General features: G+C 42.7%; 1 protein-coding gene across 7 annotated transcripts; it reads right to left on the bottom strand.

Annotated features, from left to right (window-relative positions):
- Window positions 1-1,697: 1,697 nt before the first annotated feature.
- Window positions 1,698-21,843, bottom strand: WDR89 (WD repeat domain 89). 7 transcript variants are annotated; one of them, XM_018082964.2, is made up of 3 exons: window positions 21,163-21,247; window positions 20,742-20,824; window positions 1,698-5,810 (listed from the first exon to the last, which is right to left on the bottom strand). In XM_018082964.2, the coding sequence occupies exon 3, from the start codon at window positions 5,777-5,779 to the stop codon at window positions 4,610-4,612; it is 1,170 nt and encodes a 389-aa protein (XP_017938453.1). In that variant the 5' UTR covers window positions 5,780-5,810; window positions 20,742-20,824; window positions 21,163-21,247; the 3' UTR covers window positions 1,698-4,609. The 7 variants fall into 7 exon arrangements, with proteins under 7 accessions (XP_017938453.1, XP_017938454.1, XP_017938452.1 ...); XM_018082965.2 differs by lacking the exon at window positions 21,163-21,247 and adding an exon at window positions 21,035-21,058; XM_018082963.2 differs by lacking the exon at window positions 21,163-21,247 and adding an exon at window positions 20,921-20,978.
- Between the last annotated feature and the right edge of the window lie 1,893 nt (window positions 21,844-23,736).

The raw sequence follows: 23,736 nt of genomic DNA, 5'->3' as shown, positions 1-23,736 counted from the left end.
ATAGAAAAAGGAAACAGAAACCAAGAAGTTATCAAAGATCCTCAGAATTGGTTGATAAGTTATCTGCAAATAACTCTGATAAGGAACCAAGGAAGAGAGTGGTGTATGAACACGTAACAGCGGCAGTTCACAGACTGAATTGCTACCTTTAGCTGTCATCTCCACACTCACTCCTGCCTTCCTTTTTTTCATGGCACTTGGAATCCCCAAATCCATCAGTTCCTGCAGGGCAGAGGGAGCAGCACTGGCTCAACCAGTGACTCTCCTCACTGCTCACAGAAGTTAAGAACAGCCGGCCTCTGCAAGCGAACACCTTCTGCCTCTTACACGCTTCACTGCCAAATTGTTCATCTCACAGACAAACAGGAACTGGCTTTTATGCTTGAAGGGTGTTTATGTCTTGCATAATTTATTTGAGGTCCTGTCCTGCTTACAACAAGCTCAAGAATAAGCCCTTACATATATTTCAAAAGGTAGAGGGTCCAACTCCTCGTTGAGGAGCTTCCCTGAACAGATACCCTGTCAGAGGGTCAGCAGGAGCCAACCTCCCTTTTTTCTTCTCTCTCTCTGGTTTTCACCCTCCATTTGGTGTGATAAGAACTGCAGAGTCCAGCAGCCCATGGACAGGACAAGAGAGCTCCCAGACAAAAGGGAAAGGACTCATCGCCCTTGAGAAAAGCAGGTACCATGACACAACTCACTACTATTCCCCCCCACCCAAAAAAGACCAAGAAACCAAATAACAGAAGACCATTTTGAAGGGGTGGAGAGAAGCAATTCCAAATTAACTGTGACAAATGCAGATGAGCTTTAGGAGGTGGGCAAAAGTGTCAGTTCCTCCAGGAGTACAAAAGCTTTGCTGATTAACTGACACTGCAATTAACTGTGTCCATACCCAACCCCCATGGCTGGGCTCCTGACAGAAGGGTGGCTCACCCCAAAACACAGATATTTAAGGATACAGGTCAAGAAGCTCTTTTCAGCAACAGGACAAGAGGCAACAGGCAGAAACTAATGCACAGGAAGTTCCATCTGAACATGAGGAAAAACTTCTTTACTGTGAGAGTGGCAAAGCACTGGAACACACTGCCCAGAGAGGCTGTGGAATCTCCTTCCCTGGAGATATTCAAACCCTGCTTGAGCAGGGGGTTGGCCCAGATGATCTCTAGAGGTCCCTTCCAACCCCAACCAGTCTGTTAAGTCTGTAAAACACAAGATGCAGCTACAGGAGTGTGCAGGTGCTGAGTCAGCACTTCCCATGACAAAACTCATTGCTTCAAACAACACCCTGACCTACAGATCCACATCAGGTCACTAGCCAAGACAAAACTGTCATTCCAAACAGAGCATAAAGCTTGTACTTCATGCCTTTAAAATGTTTTACTGTATCAGCATCTTTGCTAAGGGATATTTTAATGTAGGTACGCAGTTTGAATACATAGGACACGTGCCACATACAATCTGTCCACAAAATAGCTTTTAACTGGCTAAACAAATTTCACCTAGAAATGAATTCACACCTTAAGATTTGTCAAATAATTTTCACTGCAACCCCAAGATGTGGGTAAAATCACCCACTCAAATTAATTCCTAAACTGTGGAATGTTATCCTGATACATCATTTACTTGAACAGCAGCAACTGTGAGTGTGCAAGTACTGGATTTTAATTATAAAGAAAAGAAACAGAAACAAAGAGTAAATTTAATAATGTGCCAAATGCAAGTAAGTTTATTTTCATGTGTTCACAGCAGGATAATCTCCTGCTACTCAGATATATTGTACAACGGGTTTACTATCAACTCGGAATAAAGATGGACACTGTTTTCTGCATTTAAGTAGCCTGTCTGGATTTTTGCTTCTCATTTACTGGAAAAGAAATCTGATCCTGCTTCCGGAATTAAAGCTTCCCCTGGGGTTAAACAATTCACACAGTGATGATTTCCGAATGCTACTTGCACAGAGCTTCAATTACGTAAGTTTTATAAAGGTCAGGTCTGGAGTCCTGCAAGGCCTTTGACACAGTCCCCCACATCAACTTTCTCTGAATTGGAGAGATATGGATTTGATGGATGGACTGTTCAACAGGTCAGGAATTGGCTGGATTGTCACATCCAGAGGGTAGTGGTCAGCAGCTCCATGTCCAGAGGTCAGCGGGATCCCTCAGGAGTCTGTAATGGGACCAGTAATGGTTAATAACCTCAGTAATGATATCAAGGCACCCTCAGCGAGTTTGCAGATGACACCAAGCTGAGTGATGCAGTTGACACTCCTGGAGGACAGGATGCCACTCAGAGAGACCTGAGCAAGCTCCAGAAGTAGGACCACGGGAATCTTGTGGCATTCAACAAGGCCAAGTGCAAGGTGCTGCACCATTCTCTGATTCTATGATTTTAAGTTTCTTAAAAATGCTGAAGCCAACTTACAGACATCAAAATAATAAGAGATTAAATACAGACAAGTTAACCTGCCTAACTTCAAGCCTATTATTATTATTTATGTGATCACATATGGATTCTGCCAGTGCTCTGTGGTTTATGAAACAGTGTTTGCAGCTTACAGAACCAAGCAATGCTGATCACTTGTTCACATGTGGTTTCCATCTATGTTTATTTTATGGGTACTAACCTGAAATTGAGTCAACACAGAAGAAAAACAACAAAATCAAGTATTTTCAGAGGCAACACAAGCCTGAGTCTCGTGAGAGCTGCTGTGCTCTTGCAGAATTTTAAGACACATACACACATTTTACCCCTTCTGTTGCTATTTCCGTTGTGCACGCAAAAGGGAGAAATCAGCTTCACAGGGAAAATCACGACTTTAGCTGTCACTGATACAGAACAAATCGATACCCACCTAATTCAGAAACAAGGTAACAGATAGGGTTGCACTGCAAACTTCGGTCCCAGAACTCCCATCTCTGCTGCTTTAGTTCAGAGACAGCTGGCAGAGCACAACAGAATTTCACTCAACAGACACTTGAAAGCAAATGGAGACCACCACAGGCTCCCTCTCTGTGCATTTCTCTATGTGAACACAAAACTGCCTTCAAGAAATCAAGCATCAAACAGATCCAATGACTCGACTCCACTGTGTCAAGATACCAGGGAAAGAGTGCATAAACATCTAAGAAGCAATTTGTATATTGTACCTGCAATGAAACAGGTCTCAGAATCATCCTTTAGTTCCCCACCCCCAACTTGGTACTGAACCAATTCAGGCCCATGAGGCATTGCAGTGAAGCAGAGGGGTCTGAAGCTTCTGGTCCACTCAGTTACAGAACTTTGTGTTCCACAGAAACAGCCAGTGACCTGTCAAGAGTAAATCTGGAGAGGGCACATGATCCAAGTGCATTGTAGTCCTGAGACTTGCTGCCCACCTTGTCTCAAAATAGCACAAACTGATCTGAAAGGCATTTGAAAATATGTGGATGTTGGGGGTAACTTGAATGTACAAAAGTAATAGGAAAAAAAAAAAGCTTTAGAGAAATGTGATTTTTGAATTGAAGCTGCACTTTTAAATAACCAGCAGTAACAAAAACAAGTGACTCATCTTAATTATCACCAACAGGCAAAGCCAAAACAACAATGGATTCACAGTTGTGGCTAAAGGACATTAACAGTTTGTGAAACACTGTGTGGAAACCCAATACTTGTGGTTGAAAAGGCTTCACTTCCACAGATGATTAAGGCATCTTCAGTACAGCTGTAACCATACACCAGAGCTATCTTCTGTACTTCAGAAACCATCTCTGAACTCCAGGACAACATTCCCACTTACCATGTGATACCAGCTTATTTCAAAAGTCAGGGTTTGGGATTTAAGCACCACTGGTATAATTACACCTGTCAATGTCTTTAACCCACCAAAGATCTCCCCAGTCTTCCAGGTGTGCTTACCATGACAGAATGAAGCTGCTTACAAGATTCTTGAGTATTTTCATGCAGGAAATATGCCCTAAATAATGCCAGTTTAACAGTTCTCATACACATACAAATTAGCTGTTTGGAATCATGTGCTCCTCTTTGGTTGAATACATTCATATCTGCTACAAAAAATATGGCTCTATCAACTCCTTCTTTATGAGCTCATTCTAAACCAGTGATGTGACAGCGCAAAACTACTTATTTTCTGTTTCATCAATAAGTAATTCCCTCAAGCATTAAGATGTGACATAAAATCTTTTACTAAATTGAGCAATTTCATTAAGTTTTCTGTAAAGAAAGCAATATACAGCATGAAATACAAAAGCTTTTCAAGTGTGCCAGGGAATTTCACTGGGAAGGTAACAAACTTTGCAAGCCACAGGCCTATATTACACATTTAAAAACATTGCCTGAGACATCAAATAACCAGAGAAACAGTTTTACATAATATGATTTAACATCTGTTGTTCGAGAACTCAAGAGCAGACGTTTACTCTTTTCTGATTAATGTTAGCAACTTTAAAAAAATAAGAGACATTCTTCTGATGACTGAAATACATTCCCAGGGGGAATTCAAGCACCATAGTTCTTTCCACAGAATACCTCCAAATAAAGCACAGCCAAGCATTGCCTGAGAGATGAAACACCAGAACTCGACACAGCAGAGATTCCCACTTCCAGCATTTTACTTTTTCCTGCTTTTGAGGGAGCTGTTGTGAACTCTCACTCTCTTCTGCACAGAAGAAGCAATCTTCAGAGATGCCTTCTTTGTGAGGGACCTTTCCACAGCTCTGGGTTTCCATAGCAACAGCTGAGCATCCTCTCCACCCGTCAGCAGAGACTCATCCGCCAGGTTCCAGCAGAAGGAGCGAACGGTGGCAGAGTGGCCCCCACTGAGAGTCCCCACCAGGCTCAGCCCATCGGTGCCACAGCTGATCAGATGGATGTTTCCTGTGGAGGTTCCCCCAATAAGGAAGAGTTTCTCTGCCTTTTCGTGGTACAAGCCCCCCACCATGTAATGCAGGCTCTGGTTTTCAGTGCAGACCGAGTCTCTGACATCCAGGACACGCAACAGTGTTATTGGTTCCTCAGTGTCCAGCTGAGCCGTGTCCCACCAGCAGAATCCCTCATCGTGTGTCAGGCAGTAGACCTGTTTATAATCTCTCCCAGACCAGCCAATAAAACTCACTGATGAATCTGAATTGCAAGTTGATATCAAAGCATCATCTTCGTTATCCTTGTTGATGTCGAACACATTGACCAACCCATCAGTTGACCCAGAAACTACCAGATTGGGTTCGACAGGATGAAAACAGATTTTAGTGATGTCATCATTGTGACTTTCAGAATAGACTCCCAAGGGTTCCTTAGCTGAGCTGGCACAGTCTGTAATGCCTCTTGCATCCCAAAACACCAGAAATGTGTCCTGTTCAACTTTTTCTGTCCCGGCACAAACGATGAGATCACTGCAATTGATATCAAAACTGATGAAAACGTTGGAAGGGTATCCACTGAATACCTGCACAGGTTTCTGAGTGGCTGAACGAACATCCCAGCACTTCACTGTACCGTCACTGCAGGCTGAGAACACCGCGTTGTCACACGCGCGTGCAAATCTGACCCCACTGAGTACCCCGGGATGGCTGCTGTACTCCCTCAGGAAGTGTAATGTTTCTCTGTTGTACACCCTAATGGACTTATTGGAACAGGAAACTGCCACAAATTGACTGTTTTCAGACTGAGCAGGTCTGGAGAGGTCGATGTCCAGCAGGTAAGCAGGTTCCTCGCTCGGCGCAGAGCGCTTGGCTATGCGCAGGCTCGCGAGCTGCTCCTCGACCTTCTCCACTGCAGCCATCTCAAAGGCTGTTCCCAAACTTGCCAGAAACCTGGAATAAATAAAATCCAAGGAGAGTTTTAATTATAACGTTCTGAATTAGTATTAGCTTTAAAAGTATGTATGAAAAAGGGTCTCGCGCAGAAGTGATGAGTGAAGCCAAAATTCAATTGCCCTCATGTCCTTCCCCATCACAACTTCATTCACAGACCAGAGAACAGGAAAGGGCTCCCTGAGTTAAGGAGTTCAGTCTCTCATGTCTGTAAGCACTACACCAGATAATCCCCTTAACAGATTAAACAGCCTACCTGTGAATCCTAGGAGAGTCACTTAGCTAAATTTGCCTTATTATTTTTATAAAGTAACGTGATGTTCTCCACAATTGGGAACAAAATGAAGTCATCACCTCTACCTGAAGAGGAATAAGTTTTGTTCTAGGAAGCAGAGCCCACAAATAGCTGCATCAGTACAGCTGCAGGAGAGTTCTTAAGTGAACTTCTGTGCTGAGGGACGTGCACAGGGGAGGCAGAGAACAAGACCAAAATTACACAGAACTACAGCCTGAAATGGTCTGATGAGATAATTTTGCAAGTATTTAGGTGCCCAACGACGCACAGAAACACCTGTCAGCATATCAGGGACCACCTAAACAGGCTACGTGACATCAGTGGAATTCACTGCAATTATCTTTGCCTCTTTCATCAATTCTCCCAAGAATCTCAATGTTTTCTGAGCCTCCTATAAAACCACATAACACTGGCTTTTAGTGCAGCTGATAAAAATCTTCTCTTCAGAGGCAATTCTTCTCTAGCACTACTGAACCCTCCTAGAAACCCAAACTATTTCAGCCATGCACATAAGTGCAAACTTTACCAAGCAAAGCCAACATTAAACAATATGCTCTTGATCCTCTCACACATTGATTCACTTCTAAAATATGCCCTAAAAAAAAAAAAAAGTGCTCCTTTCTGTAACACAAAGGAAAATTCAATTCTGTAATTTCAGTAAAGGTTTCCATCAAGTCAGAGTCAGAAAAAGCATTGAAGCATTTAAATTTTAAAGAGGTATTTGCTACCACGAACAAGACGTGGTTTTAGTGACTTCACGAGCTACAACCATTTTTTAAAGGAAGACGTAGGTGGGGTATGTTAAGCACAGCCATCCAAGAGTGACTTCTCTTAAAATCACAGGTTCAATTAGACCACTCTTCTGTGTTTAAAAAAAGATCAAAACTCAAATATTGAGGGAATCACAGCAGGTTCTCAGGGGTCAACACTCCAGTTACTACAGGCATGAAATGACCCTTCTGAAAAAAAATCCAAACAGAAATGGTGTAAAAATCAGGAGGACCCAGAACACAAGAAAATATTCTCATGCCTTCCCAGCTGCCCTATCATCAATTTTTCTGCAAATTCTTCAGGCTGGAGTTTTAGGGGTGGAATGTGCAAGTTTCCATGCATTACTTGTTTTAGTAGTAATTATTTTAATTGTCCACGAGAGACTAAAAACAAAGGAAAAGTTGCTATGACAAAACTGCATTCTGTTTTGGTTTTTTTTTTTTCTCCTTGGTGTTGTTTGTAGTCTCAGGCTTTGCTTTTCCCTCCTCCAGTTTGGTACTCACAAATATTCATGACACCATGTGACAGAGGAGCAAATTCTTAAGGAACAGCTTAAGTAGGCACACATAAAAACTTAATTCCCAAGTCACAAATAATCTCACTAAGCGATTTGCCTCGGTAATATCCTGACAATGAGGTCCCCAGGTTAATCTTCTACATCAAAGCAACCTTTCAGAGCACATCTACAAGTCATTTTTGCCACAAAAAGCAGACATCCTGTGGAAACTCCTTTCCCCTCTGAAGACAAGAAGTTCAACATGTTTTCTGGCATTACCCTGTGTACAGCCTGCCCACAGAGCTTGCTCCTTCCTTACTTTCCTGGGTATGTCCTCAAATGAAACAAGATTTTATTAGAACTATTACACAAAGCCAACTGTTCTCAAACGCCGTTCGCTACACCACTTAAACACAAAACTGTTAAACTCCCATGCAAATCAATAATATAAATTTTAGAAATAAAACATTTTAATGTCTTTAAGAAGGAAAACTTCTACTTAATCCAATTTACTGCAGAATTACAATGGAAGCTTCAATTTAAATACAGTTTCAAACACACATGCTTGAGGGTAGAGAAAGGAGTTTTTGTAAAACAGCTTTCCTGTAGAGCTGTGGTGACTAAGAAAATCAGGTTCTCTCTGTAAACTTTTTGTAAGAAAAATGTAGTTTTCCAAGCTGACCTGAATTTTAAGCTCTAAATATTCAGGCTTTTTCTACTCAAAAGGCCAAGTAAACTCAAACAGACATGTTCCTGACAAATGTCATCCATTTGGAAAGCGAGCTGCAGTTGTTTAAATATTACTGACTTTGATAGAGAATATCATTCAGTGAGCAGTTTCTGCAACACTCATGTCAGAGCTTTTACTGCTGGGGAGGGTGAGGGAACTCTACAAGTACCCAGAAGTTCATTCAGATTTAATAATATTTTTTGAGATACAAAATTAGCCCAAGACAGCTCTTAAGCTTTTACCCCAACTGACATAAGCACAGCTATTCTGAAATTCCAGAAAAAGGTGTTCATGTTTTCAGACAGAAGTGCAATTTCTATCATCAGGAAGCTGGAGGGTTCAGTTTTCAATTCTATTTTCACTGCAACAACTAAGAACCCTTAAAATTGCATTTGATGACAGCCAGGTTTTTGCTAAAAACTCGGTAAAATGTCTGCCCTAGTAAGAAAGTCTTCAGACTATTATGAAATTGTGATTGAAGGTTATATAAACAATTCATGCTCAAACTTCAGGGTGTAGCTGCCAGCCCTTCCTTTTCAGAAGGGGAAGTCACTGTTGTATTTTGATGGGAATGTTTAAATGGCAGGAATAGGATCTGTGTTAAATTTATGAGACAAATAGGAAACAATGGTCTTCCAAACACAATAGAAGATAACTAAGCATTGGACTGCAGCCACCTACAAAGCACATGGTCCTCTGCACTGAAGCACTTTTAGTTTAGCACTCCTTAAGTTCAACAACAGTTATCTGTTTTGTTCCTGCCACAAAGAATCCTTTGGCAAAGTCAGTGTCTTTGAAACCTGACATACTGTGGATACAGCACAACAGCCAGTTGTGATGATCTGTGAGGAAAACTGCTCTTGCTAACGTGACAAACTCCGACACAAAGACTCTGTAGGGCACACAAGTCTGTGGCTGAAGGTGTCTGGCTATGGCCAGTCACTTGTGTTTGGAAGAGAGGTCATCACCCATCTTTGGTCATCACCATTCCTCATATGGAACAGCTGCACCTTTCAGCTGCATCCACACCTGCACCCCCTGAGCAAGACAAAGCCCCATCTTACAAATTAACCCTGAAACTTCTGTGTCACTGTATCTAGTCCTCTGGTACTACCCTCATGTGATCTGCTCTATGAATTAATTTCACAGTTATTTGCAACCCCTGCACATTCTCCTGGATATCACAACTCCCAGAAAAGCTTCTTGAAGGACACTCAAAACTCATTACATCTTGGGAACTCAGAATAAACACAGTTGTCTGAAATAACCTAAAATATTTTGACCTCCAGGGCATCTTACAAGGTTCCTCTAAAAAAGAAACAAGCTCAGTGTTTAGAACAGCAGGCACAAAGTGGAAGTGATGCCAAAGAGGCAGGACAGGATTTTCAGATGCCTTTGTTATGTGTTTCTCACTGGTGGAGTGTGGAAACAACCACACAGCCAAACTAGAAGCAAACTGTTTTGCTGAAAGCAGCCCTTTCCAATGATGGAGGAATGAAAAGCAAGCACCTATCTGCACAAACTAAACATTTAACATTGTCCCAGCACATACTGCTGTGCTGTTTGTGCAGCCTCAGTTCAAGCCAACAAGCTTGAGTCTTCTTCTAATCCAGAAAGTTTTTCAAAAGATAAACCAGGAACTCAGAAGTTATTTTCCTTCTCCTTTTAGTGGTGTACAGAAGATGCTGCCAAATTGCACAGTTCTCCTCTCCAAAAGGGAATGTTAGCTCAAAAACACACAGAAATATAAATTTACCTTTGAAAAATACAACGGAAAACGTGGAGAAATGGCAGTTTCTCAAAGATTTAATCAGCAACTTAAGAGTAACTTACGAGTAGGAGGGCAGAAACACATAATAAAAATGAAAACAACCTGTAGTTTTGGCAATCCTCTCCGAAGAGGTCAAATACCAAAAACAGCAAAGGATCCAAACAGCAGTAGATGAAATCTTGCACTGTTCTTTCCTACCACAAACGATACAAACAGACCCTCCCTTTATTTTCACAATTATTAAACGTTCGGGAACAGAGACTAAGAACCGAGACCCGGAGCTCTGGGCAGTGGGAAGCAGCTCGTGCAGGCAACCATGACATGTGGTTTGCATTTTAGAGCAGGGCTGCCAAGGCGGGGTTGGCCGAGGAGAACACATTAGTGCTCTGCTCTCCACTAATGCGGGAGCCTGCGGAGACCTCTCCTCACTGGCACCACTTCCCAGCACAGGACGGATCAGCAAACGACCTAAGCACTGAGGGGAGACACAGAGCACCCCTCGGGAATGCTTCATTTCTCCAGGATACACACTCCCAGAGCTGGCTGTGTTGTTTTACCAAAGCAGGGAGATAAGGTGTTTTTCCAGCATTCCCACCAAGCCGTTTTTAAGGCGGAGAGAAGAGCATTTAGTCATCAGGCAGGAAGGGAATAAGATGCACGAGAGGCTACGCTAAAGTGCAGAGACAAGATGTAACTGCCAAGAGAATTATTTCATCCTCTCAAATCAGCTACATCTCGTTTCCAACTGTAAAGCACAGCAAGAAAGAAACTCCATGTAATCCTTCATTTGCAGCACAGAGAAAATTATATCAGGAGAACAGAAAGGAGGAAAGAGATAAAACACTGCTGCAACAAAGTCTATGGGAAGATCAAAAAAATTAGGTCTGCCAAGCTACTTGCCTTCCATGAAATCAATTCCTACCCTCCCACCAGTACTGACCTCAGGGGTACCATCCTGTTCAGCAACAGGAGAGAGGAGCTGTAGGTGGGAGACAGAACCAAGGAAATGCCTAAAACAACAGTATTGGTTGGATAGAAAAAATAAGAGTCAGAAGTAGGAGAGAACAAAGGGAAAAAGGCCCAGGTGCCCAGTGCTTTGGGGTTCAATAATCTAAAAAAAAAAAAAAAATTAAAAAAGGAAACTACAACTTTTGTGAACTCATCTTTTGGGGGCATAAACAGGCATTCATGTCAATACAGAAACAAAACCTCTTTTTGAATATTATACTGGACATCCATAGAGAGATCTCAAAAACAACTTTTGGATTTGACCAAGCATGGTTTTAAATGCATAAATCATAAAAAACACACATTCAATATGTTTTTGTGTGTAAAATTCTCTATTTCAACTAGAAAGATCTATCCTGATTCTGCATCCAACCATGGAAAATATGGTGAAAAGAGGAGAGATTTAGAAAATTTAGGCATGCCTTCAGAGCCAAATTGCAATGAATTAACAATCAAACTTGAGTTACTGAGAGCTTATCAATATAAATTCTTAACCAAAAAGATGGCAAAAATCTGCAAAGGACCCAGAAGACAAATCATCAGAAGAAAAATCTAAGTGTGGAGCAATCCAATGTACAAATAAAAAATTCAAATAAGCTTGAAAGCACTACACAAAACTATAAAAATGGTCAAATTACTAATTTTGGCTTCAAAATTGAGGCAAAATTACTAAAATCTTATGCTCAGATAGCTAAACTACCTTCTCTAGAACAGTTTAGGAGACCCTGACATAGAGCATGGGAAACATAATTTCTATTTACTCTAAGGAGCTGTGTCAAACAACATTTCAAACATATTGAGAAATCTTCCTTTTTCAGTCTTCTCTTTTCATCCAGTTCCTTGCTGGTGACACAGACCCACTAACAGAGGAGTCACAAAGGAAGCTCTGCCACTGAAATCCCACCCTGCCACGAGCAGCTGGACCCAAGTGAGAGCTTCCTTGGAGGGGGGAGGTTTCCTCACAGTGACCTCACCAGGCAGAGGATGCTACTGCGTCCAGGTGTGGATAAGGTGGTCATCCAATAAAGGAGTAATAAGAGGATAAGAGATGCTCTATTTTACTCTCATGGCTATTCTCAGATCAAGCTGACAGAAGCTGCAGCAGAAGCAATCCTATTTTATACAGGCAGATCCGAAAGAGTCCCAGGCAAAGGGTAAATTACAGAAAGAGATACTGGGATATTTATATTCTAAATTATATATATTATCTTTCTTTTTTTGGGGGGTAAAGCATACTGTATTTATAAATGGTCTGTGAAAGCTGATCTGTGCCTAAATTGCACACTCACAGCCTCTGAACAGGTAAACAACAACTGCTGCATCCTTGGATGGATTCTACAGGACAGGAGAACTATCCTAGTGCTGGGCCCTGGCTTTTGCACTGAGCAGGCTCTGAGATGGGGGTCAAATATGAGGTTTGTGCCCCTTTCTCCTCCTTCTCCCCTGTCCTCCCAGGCACAAACAGTGCTCAGCTGAGCTGTACTCCAGCACACTAATAACGTGTGGGGTGAGGCATCCAGATCACCCTCTAAAAGAACAGTACACATCTACCAGGGCAACCACGACCAGCTGTGACACTCTCCTTGTCTCCAACAACCACCTCCTCCCACGAGGGGATCCAGGATATCTGTCAGCACCTCCACCACAAGGAACAGAAGGTTGATGGTGTGTGCCCCCAACTGCTCCAGAAGATTTCACTGTCCCAGTTCTACACAAACACCCAGCGCTCCCGACTCCAGAAGGTGCCAGACCACTCACAGCCTCAGGACACAGCACCCCTGTGTGCTGGTGTCTGCCTGCAGTGGAACCACAGCCTTCCAGCCAACCCGCTGCAAAACTTGAAGAGAATCCAAGTCTCAGCCTTCTGCACTTGTGCTTATCTCATCAGACCACAGCGACCACAGAAAAGTCAGTCATTTCCTTTCTCCCGTGAGCTCCTCCCACCGTAGCATCACACTGACACGACTTTTGGTAACCACAAACTTAGGAAAGAAGATACAGAACTAATCAGCCTCTCGAATAACACACAGACAACAACTGCTGGAAATCAGACACGTAGGGCACAATGTTCTCCTGTGTGTAGTATTAAGTTTTTCTCCATTCACATTTCCACAGAACAGCCATGAGCAGCTCAGAGAAGGTTCATGCCTTTCCCTGAACTGTTCCTCACACACCTCCTCGTGTTACAACAGCACTTTCTTTTGTTAAAAGGTCCAACAGCTCACTCTCTGACCTGGCACTAGAGCTGAGCACCAAGATGGTCATCTCACAGATAAGGAAGACAGAAATAAAGCTGTTTATCTGAGTGCATTTGAACAAGAGCCTGGCCGACAAGCAATTCCCGGTCCTGACCGTGGCAGAACAGCTCACTGAGCATATTCCCAGCAAGGTGCAACATTCACTCTTTACCTTCTCAATCAGGGAAACAAGGACAGTATTTGCCCAACCCAAACAAACATTAGTGTACACAAACATTAGTAAGTACAGTCAGCACTACTTTTGTACACAAACACTAGTAAGTACAGTCAGCAGCAGACTTTCCAAAGGAAAAGCCTTGTTCTGAACATCTACACTGCAAGATAAAAATGCAAAAGTCAGAGCAAAAGTGATCACAGGAGCAATGCACCTGCAAATTCCACAGTTAAAAAGTGCTCCGATGCCCTTTCAAATTTGGGATTACAGGAAAGGACTCCAAGAGCGATGATTTTCAGGGCCATTTTAAGCAGAACAAAACCATCACGCGAACGGGCAATCCCAACAATCCACCCTACAGAGAAAGGTGAAAGGAAAGAGTCACTTATGCAGCTGCATGAATAATTTAGTGACTCTGAAACAACACCATTTATTTCCTTCATTTAGACATTGCCACTTGCTACCAACATCCTCATATAAAAGAAACCTGGAAATGAGTAAGAAGATTCTTCCCAAATATTAATAAATTTTGCTGAAAATCTTCCAAATAATTTGTTTCTACACCACAGGAAGCCTGGGAAATTTCAGCCTAAATTTAGCAGCAACCATAATAAAAGGATATAAAGTAACTTTACTACAGTTGGAAAAATAGCTCCTACTCCCACACACTGGTGCCAAAATACCTACAATGGCATAAAATGTTGTATTTACCGGAATATTTTAGAAATTCTTTCACAACAGTAATTTAGCTTAGGTACACTTCATTACCAGAGCTCATTCTTCAAATCACAAGACTATTATGTTTTCAAGACTCTTTTCTTAAAAACCCTACCCTAAACCTGTTGCTGGGGAACAGGTAAGAAGATATTCCCCTACATGTGCAGTTATATATACAACACACACAACATTTGTGTGCTTGGCAATTTTGAACACTACTCTAATATCACTGCCCAAGCAACTGTCTGAAGTTCCAGATGTACTGCTCAGGCACAAACATCTGTCAAGCCTAAGCAGGGGAAACAACTTCTCCTCATTTCCCTCATCTGCTCCCCCAGAACATGCAGATGACTAAGGTGTCTTTGCCAGTGATATCCCTACAATATCCATTCTTTATATTTATCTAATCCAGAACATCCCCATATCAAGGTAATTTGTCAGACCCTCTCCAGTTTCAAAGCAACAACAGAAACTGGAGATCTCTGTGTGCCCATGACAGTTCAGAGACTATCAGTTTCCAAAACATGCTCTTTGTGCACAGTCTGACAGCTGGAGGCTCTGACGAATCTTTATCATGCCCTAAGCTCAATTTTCAATGCTTTGTAGCAGACAAAAGGAAAAGATGTCATTTAAGTGACAACAGGAGGATGGAAGAGGCTGAAATAAAGGGTTGCAGAGCTATGTTGACTCCATCCTGTTCAAGAGAATTTACTTTTGAGTCTCCATAAAAGATGCTAAGGAATCAGGAATGTGCACATTGAACCCATGCAAGACATTCTCTTCAGCTCTTTGTTTTCAAGAGCCTTCAGACAGTGCTTACACTTGAACCATACACAGCACTCCAGCAGCAGCCTCGCTAATGCCATAACAGATAAAAAAAAAAAAATCAGCTTTCCCTTTTTGTAACACCCAAGTGCACAGTGGTTTTCCACACTGCACTGAAGTTCAACTCTTTTTCACTCTTAAAGTGCTTTAGGACTCAGTCCTGAGAAATAGAATCGTGAAAAGGAAGGAAAGAAGGAGAAAGTGTGCAGGTATTGATACTCCAGACCTTCTGATCAAGAGATCTTCTGCATGCAGCAACACAATCCCTGCTGACAAATCATCAAATCATAACAAAAACTGTATGTTTTTGTTAGCACCCATGAACCCCTAAGACCTGTGTGGGGAATTTATTTTTCTGAGATCCACCAACACCTTTCCAACATCTTCAGCAGCTTGTTGCCCCAACATAAGACATGGCTAAAAAGCAAAGTTGAGAGCTTTATGCATTTTAATAGCCCTGCTCTCAAACCATGTTTGTTTTCAATGCTTTAGTAAACCCATATTTCACAGGGTCATAGCAGGCTCCCAGCAGTGCTCTTTGCTGAGGTCAATCTCTTGATATCTAAGCCATAATCAAGGGCAGAGAGGGAAGGGTTAGATGATCCAGGTAATGGAGTGTTTATTTTACAAGAAGTAGCTGGATGCTTTGCCTTGTGTAGCTTGGCAGAGACAGAGACCAAGAGGGGATACGATTACTATCTACAAATACATCAAAGGAATAAAGGCTGAGGAGGGAGGGGAGCTGCTCAAGAACAATACTGGCATGAGAGTTTAAGAGTATAAACTGGCCATAAATAAAATATGGAGCACAAATTATACAGTTTATCTTATGAAATACTTTCCAATTAGAACAGTGGGGGCAAAACCTTTAAACTGCCTTCATCTGCTTTTATAACCCCGTCAGCCTGGCACCCACCACTGTCCTTGCACAGCAAGGAACACAAAAATAGGAAGGCAGACTGAGAAACAAGCAACTCCGAGATAAGCTGGCTCATTATTTCTTCATGGAAGATACCATGTTGCCGGGCAGACAATAGCAAGACAACATTTGCTTACTCCACAGCAAAAGCAGAATTAAGACCACAGTAAGAGGGCATCTACATGCTCAGAGAGAAGGCAACTTCCAGCTTAAGGCGGCCTCCTCTCTCCATCACCCCGGAGTTGTCGGGATAACAGCCTAAGGGCTTGCTTGTGCCCTTCCACACGGCCACATCTACTTGCTGAGGCGGAAAATCCCGAGAAGTTTGGGACACGGGAGTCGGGGGGGGACAGAGGAGGTTATTCCGCGGGTATTATTCCGCACTTGGCTCCATCTATAACGCTGCTGATGCTTTGGAGAATGCACGCAGGATCACTCTTGAGGAGAAAAGACAACGCAGAAAGAATCGTGTCTTGCAGAATACACCATCTAAGGAGTCTTTTTGCTGTGCCTTTTGCAACCGGACATGCCTGTCTCGTATTGGCCTTTTTAGCCACCAACGCGCTTATAACAAACGAGGGTAGAGCCCTTCCCAAATCTTCCTTGGCGAAGCCCAGCCATGAATTCCGCGCTTGGCCACTGGATGTCGCCAGTGACCGTCACCCGGAGCGATTCACATCACAGCCCTTTCCTTATTGCTTCTTTATATTCCTCCACTACGAGTACTCGGTTACGATCAGCTAATTGTCTCCTTAACAGAGCGGCATCCAAGGAAACAAAAAACAAAAAAATCAATCTGGAGTGCGAGGCAGAGGATAAACACACAGCCTGGAGTACTGAAAAGCATGTTATTGAGGTACTGATATTTTTCTCATCGTTTTAAGAGCCTCAGTTCCTCAAATCAGACCATTAATCAAAAAAATCACAGCCTTCGCTTAGAACTGTCTAGCACCAAAAAATTAAGAAGGAAAAAACCCAGCCAAATTCAACTACACCACAACTTTTCTTTCTGATCTGTCACAGGTTAAAAATATACACACGTTCTTTTTGGAAGTCTCATTTTGTGACTTCAAGTCAGAGCTTTTTATCTTTCAGACTTCCTGATAATGCAAGATGAGACTCATATTTCCATGCATTGCACCTACTGGGAACAAATTACTTGTGTTTGTATTTGCTCTTTTAGCATCCAGCAAGTCCAAAAAAACGAGTCCAAAAAACTCAACGCTAAATTTTCCCAAGGAGGAGGGGTGAACAAACCAAACCCAACAACTAAAAACCCCTTCCCCTTCTCAGTCTCATATCTGGCTGCTGTAAACATTCCCGAAGCAGGAACATTCAATGCACACACATGGTGATCGTTACCAAAGACAAGAAACCACCAGAACTAAATATTTCCTTACATCTGATTTTTCTCCCTTTCAAAACTGAGTCATGTACTTCCTTAGATATTCTGACAGACACTGAATAAACTAAAATTAACTCCTTTTACAACAAAAAACTCCTTCATAAGCCATATAAAATATCGAGTAAGTCAGGATTGCTAGTAAAAGACCTGTTTCTAAACAAGAATTTTTGCTTTCACAACTATCTCCTTGTCCCTTCTGATTGCACAAAGAAGTAATGACACTTAATTCCAGCTTTCTCAGTCATTCCCATGACAACAAAGATACACAAATTATTATTATGAAAAGATTCTCAAATTATGGAAGAGTGAGCAATATATGAAGCTTCCTATTCCAGGTACTGCCAGCATATAACTCCTTCTGGCAAGCAGTTTGCCAATTTTAGTTACATGCTTGGTTGTCTTTTCACCAATTTCACTGCTCAGCAATTGTACAGCACTTTGGTATCTTATTTTTAACAAGACTTAAAATAATAGGGGGGGGAAAGAAATACTTCCATAGTTATGACTGGATGCAGAGAGAGGTGCAAGTCAGAAGTTGCTTATCAGCTAAAAATACAAAAAAAAAAAAAAAGAGTAAAATTCCACTGAAGAAAAAAGAAAGAAATAGCAAGAAAGATTATTAACAAGACAGAAAAACAAACATTGTACTTTAAAGCTAATTTTGGTTTTCAATAAGTTAGTTTAATGACTAAGCATAAGAACTATGAGCATCTTAATGCACTTGTTTTTTCACAGATAAAATTCAGTTGCTTTATTAAACAAAATAGTTTTAGTTTTGATCATTTGTTAAGCTTTCATTTAGCTGGAAAACTAGAGAATTAAAAAAAATAGCAAGTGCCCTTATAAGGCCACAGTGCAGTCATCTAAAACAAGTCTCAAGGAGCAAAACAATAGGGTCTAATAGGGTTTAGATTTTAAAAGACTTTCATTCCTCTATCTGCTGCAAATTTAGTCTGAAACTAAACATTAAGGTTACCTCAAAACATTTCTCAACAATACAAAAAGTGTGATAAAAACTAGTTAAGAAAACCTGATAATACTGACGATCTGCAAGAAGTGCCTTCAGATAAATGTGAAAAAGGGAGATAAATTTATGTCTGTAAAGGGTATAAACAGCAATATAGATGGTTTATGTTGCAAAGGAGATCTGTCTTTATGATGTAATAGTCCATTAGGACTTTAACACCTGACATAAGAAACAGAATAAAAACATAGGAGAAGGAAGAGTTCATAGGAAAATATGAACTTGTTAAAATGAACAGCTGCACAATATTTGCTTCCTGACACTACTTGCAAAATGTTTTGATTTTTGAAAAGACTCGAATACCCTGTAACACAAAGAAACAGGACAGAAAACATTCTATGCTGGGACCTTCGGAGCAGCCTAATGGAATTACTCAGTATTTGTCCTGCAACTTCAGCCTGATTTTCTCAGAGCTGTAGATTGGCTTAATTTCTTCTTCCATTTCTTCTTCCTCTTCTCCATCTCCTGCTTTGTTCCCACTGAAGTATTTTGTTAAAACTTGCATCGAAATATCAGCTAACGCAAAAATACATCATAGAACCAATTAATCCTAACTACTTCAATTTAATTTGAGGGCAACGTTTTGGCATCAGACATCCTTTGCTCACAGTCTAAAGCTTTATCTCCCAAAGAAACCATCTTCTCTACACTATTTCCCAGTCCCTCTGCCTCCCCTTTACTTTGGAAGCCAATAAATACTCCCTAGTCAGTCATGTCCACAAGTTACCTCCACATATATTTAACTAACCAGCCCTAAATTAAATGCAGGAGGAAATAAGAGAAGAAAATGCACCAGTAACAATTCATGTAACTCTTGGATTAAAGGAAAAGAGACAGTACAGGAACATAAGAAGGGGAAGAGCAGAGGGAGAAGTGAGAAGTGGGTCAGGGTGAAGAAGGTCAAAGGTATGTTTGAACCTTAACTTCCTAACCCCACACACTCTTTTCCTGCCTTTTTTATGTCCTCCACTGTCCATCCTGCACCTAAACTGCTTTCAAGTCCCAAAGCACAGTCATTTCCAAAACCTGGCCTTGCCAAGTTTCCAATTCACAAGTCTCAACTTGTGATGTCTGGTGAGAAGCTGAGCCACACAGAAAATGTCTTTCACTCACCCAATAAAACCAAGTCTTAGATGTCTGCACAGGCAACTTGATATCAACACAGCTGGTCAGCATGGTAGAGCTGATCTCCCTCTGCTTTGCTTTCCCCCAATCCCCCATAAAAGGTCAGAATCCCATTATTTGTGTGGTTCCAGTAAAAGCACAGCAAAGCTGCAGAACCCAGCCAGGAAGTGCTGCCAGCACGTAACAACCATCTGGTTTTACACGAGGCCTCCCACACAGTCAGGTACAGAACAGATCCTTGGGCTGCTCAGCAAAGGGATCTTGTCCTCAGGCCTGATGCAGTGAAAGAAAAACCATTTTAAGGAAAACAAAAAAAAAAAGGCTGGGAAAACTGGGATTGTTCAGCCTGGAAAAGGCTTTAGAGTGGCCTAATTGAGGCCTTCCAGGGCCTGAGGAGGCCTTCAAAAAACATGGAGAGGAACTGGAGTGACAGCACAAGGGGAAAAGGCTTCAAACTGGCAGAGGGCAGTAGTTTCTCTAACTACTGTTTTTATTCAAAAGTTTCTTTTCGCTGTTTTCCAAAGGGAATAAAACAACCAAACAAAAACCCCAACCAAACAAAAAATCCAAACCAAAACTTTAATTTCTTCTTCTGACTTTTCCCAGATCTGTTAGTTCTTTTGCTTTAGGCTGTTACTCTTATTAATAAAGATCGCCACCTTCACCAAACCCAGGTGAGGTCAGCTGGTACTTACCTGCATAACTTCCTCATACATGTATTTTATTGAATCACAGAATCATTAAGGTTGGAAAAGACCTTTATGGTCATCGAGTCCAACTATTAACCCAGCACTGCCAAGCCCACCACATCTACATGGTTTTTGGACACATCCAGGGATGGTGACTCCACCACCTCTCTGGGCAGCCTGTTCCAACGCCTGAGCACCCTCTTAGTGAACAAATTTTCCCTCATATCTGATCTAAAACTCCCCTCTTGCAACTTGAGGCCATTTCCTCTCATCCTGTCACTTGTTACATGGGAGAAAGAAGAGCCCGACCCCCACCTGGCTACACCCTCCAGTCAGGGAGTTGTAGAGATCGATAAGGTTCCCCCTGAGGCTCCTCTTTTCCAGGCTAAACTTCTCCAGCTTCCTCAGCTGCTCCTTATCAGACTTATTAGCCAACACAATCCTAATTTTAACCCTGACAGCCGCTAATTGCCCTGTCACTCTCATCTGCTGTGCCCGTGAATTTAGCAATACGCTGACACAGTTCTCACGCCAGAAATCAATCCCAGGCTCTTAAAACGATGAGAAAAATATCAGTACCTCAATAACATGCTTTGCAGTACTCCAATCTCTGTCCCGGACACAGCATCAAAGCTGCGGAAGAAAGGGTGACCAAGCCAGTGCCCGCCCTCCATCCCCTGCCCGGAGTGCCCCTGTTTTGGGAGCAAAGCTCCCAGGCTTCGCTGAGTAACGGGATAAACTCACGGAGCAAGTCGAGTGTTCCGATTCACATCTCACCAGCCACACGGCACCGCCTGTCAGCAAAGCCAGAGACGCTCCAGCTCAGCCTGACGGGGAAGGAGAAGGCAGCGCTGAGGGCTGGCAGCTCACCCAGAGATGCCCAAACACGATGTCCTTATCCCGGTGTCCCCAGTGTTCCTTACCCAGGGTCCTTGTCACAGCAGCCCATCAGGGGATCCTTGTCCCGGGATCCTCGTCCAGCCCCTTCAATGATCCTTACGCGGGGTCCCTGTCTCGGTGTCCCCAGTGTTCCTTACCTGGGGGATCCCTATCCCGGTCTCTCCAGGGGGTCCCTGTCCCGGTGTCCCCAGTGTTCCTTACCTGGGGGATCCCTATCCCAGTCTCTCCAGGGGGTCCCTATCCCGGTGTCCCCAGTGTTCCTTACCTGGGGGATCCCTATCCCGGTCTCTCCAGGGGGTCCCTGTCCCTCTTCCCCCAGATCCGCTCCAGCCGCCGCCGCGTGCGCGCCCTGGAAGCCCCGCCCCCCGGCCCTCCCCGCCGCCCTATTGGCTGCTCCGGCCGGCCATCTTCCTCCCTGGTGACGCACAGAGAGAGGACTGGTGAGGCGGAAGAGGGGGGGGCGTGTCCGAACGTCATTCGCCGCGTGCTGATTGGCTCCCTCGAGGAAGCCCCGCCCCGTGGCCGCCGTACCTCACGGCGGAGGGGAGGAACGCCGCCATTTGCGGCGCCCAGCCGTGACGGCAACCGGGCGTCAGAGCTGGGGTGTCACCGCCCCGAGGGTGTCACCGCCGGGGTGACAAGGCAGGGAGGGACCTTCATGGCTTCATGGCCGGAGTCCTGCCTGCGCTCGGACCTGCCCCTGGTTCGATGGCACCGAGCGAGCCTCGCAAAGAGAACGATGTCACATTGGGCGGAGCGGGGTTAAGTCACTCAAAGGCCAGCGAGGAAACGGGGAGTTTGCTCCAGAGCACATGGGATCGGATGTGGTCAGCAGGATTAGGGGCTGAATTTCCCTTTACAACTTACTAGCAGGAGCTGACGCTGTCGGGGGTACCTGTGGAGAGGCAGGTCCAAGGGCTGTGCAGGGGTGTCACATGGAGCTGCATCCTCCAGGAAAGCAGGAACACAGAGGGATTATTTCCTTTGAGGGGTCCAGACAAGGGAAGGTTAATTAGGTTTCCTTCTTTTTCAGCTTGCTGTTACATTTTCCCCAGACCCTTATTTTTCCAATTAAAGTTCCAAACAGTATTTTTCTCCCCCCCTCTTTTTTTTTTACTTACCATTTAATAGGCCGACACATCCAGGCTATTAGAAGAACAGCATAATTAACGTTTGCTTCTTATAACGTTTTACTTAATACTGCCCTAAGTTTTATAATTCAGAATTCTTTGTTCTGCTCTGAATTTACTGTTCAGCACTGACAAACACTGCATCAGCCCATAATCTCGGATGTTATTTAGTGATAAAAATAATTTGTATCTTTATTTTTGGACTGGTTAAAATCGCATGTGTGGTCTTTTCTGATAAATGCTGTAAGTTGTGAAAAATAATACTCTCGATATCGATTAAAATATTTCTTGAAATTATTTAACATTTCCACTGGCTTTTTTTTAAATTAAAATCTAAACATTTGAAGTGAGTATAAGTTTTTCTAGCAGGATAAAAAAGAGCTTTATCTAAACCCAGGGATGTGGTGAAGTCACATGGACAACAACCACAGAGCAGTGTAAAAACCACAACTTGTACCTCAGTTTAATGGCCACCCTAAAGCAGAAAATCAAAAGATACTTCAAAGTACTGACAATCTCAGTTGCCTGCCAATAGTATTGTGCAAAATTTTAATTAATTCTACATGCTCCAGTATATCTACTGTTATTTTTATTACTTCAATTTACGTAGGTACATAAATAATGCATGTGTTTATGTTCCTGCCGGCACAATCATCTTTCTGCACGTAAAGATTACCCTTCCCTGTGATCACTCTGCAATACTGTGAGAGAGACTACTTGTATCTCACAGTTGCATTGATAATTTATCTTGTTTCAGCTTAAAGTCTCCCCTCTAAATAGTTTATTAGAACCAGATATTTGTATTTGTGGAGAGTCACAGGTGCACAGGTCACTGAACCCTTTAGCCAAGCAGGTATCACCCAGGACAGACCAATTCACCAACTGCTATCAAAGTGCCCTTCTTTTGTTTATTTTGGCTTCTTAACAATTATTGAGGGGCCATTTTTTTCCTGCATGATGCACCGAACATAGAAAAATATCTGAGCATGTAACATCAAAGCACAAATCCCCAAATCACACACTTGGTGTTTTCACAGTAAATACCTTCCCTCGCTGTGAAATCTGATCCCCCTGGAGCTGTCACCCAGCACTAATCTCTGCTCACACCGGTGACAGTCCTTATGAAGATTTCCAAACAGGAGGCATGTGATTTCACTGCAGACACAATATGCACTATAACACTGTATTGCAAATGCCAACAGTACAATAATAACTTCAGTTATTAGTTTTTCATCTGAGTTCCCCAGGGCTGTTAGTGTTGCCACAAATTCATCAAATACCTTCTGTTCATTGTCCACGTGGTAAAAACAGCTGCAAGATCTGCTGGAATGACACAGTTGTACAGCCACGGATTTGGTGTCCAGCACTCCCAGACAAACCCAGCTGTATTAACAGGAAGTACCATTTCTTTTTTTTTTTTGGTAGCACATCCAACACTGCTGAGTCACAGCGTATTGCCGTGAAGTTCACCACAGTAAGTGCACAGCAGATACTCCAGAGATCACGACAGTTACTTCACAGACATAAAAGGCATTTTGACAAAGGAATCTTTAAGAGCCTCACCTTAAAAGAAAGAGAAGTAGCCTAAACAAATCCAAGTGTCAGTGTCACGTACTCTAGGACCGAGGTCAAAAAACAGCAAGTTGCCTGGAATGAGAATTTTTTGCTGTGTGTTTGCATAAGAATACAACATAATTTGTGACACAACT

Source organism: Manacus vitellinus, unplaced genomic scaffold, assembly GCF_001715985.3.
Source record: "Manacus vitellinus isolate BGI_N305 unplaced genomic scaffold, ASM171598v3 scaffold_6_pilon, whole genome shotgun sequence".
Lineage (NCBI taxonomy): Eukaryota > Metazoa > Chordata > Aves > Passeriformes > Pipridae > Manacus > Manacus vitellinus.
Note: the sequence above shows the minus strand (reverse complement) of the source record. Positions and strands in the feature narration are given on the sequence as shown.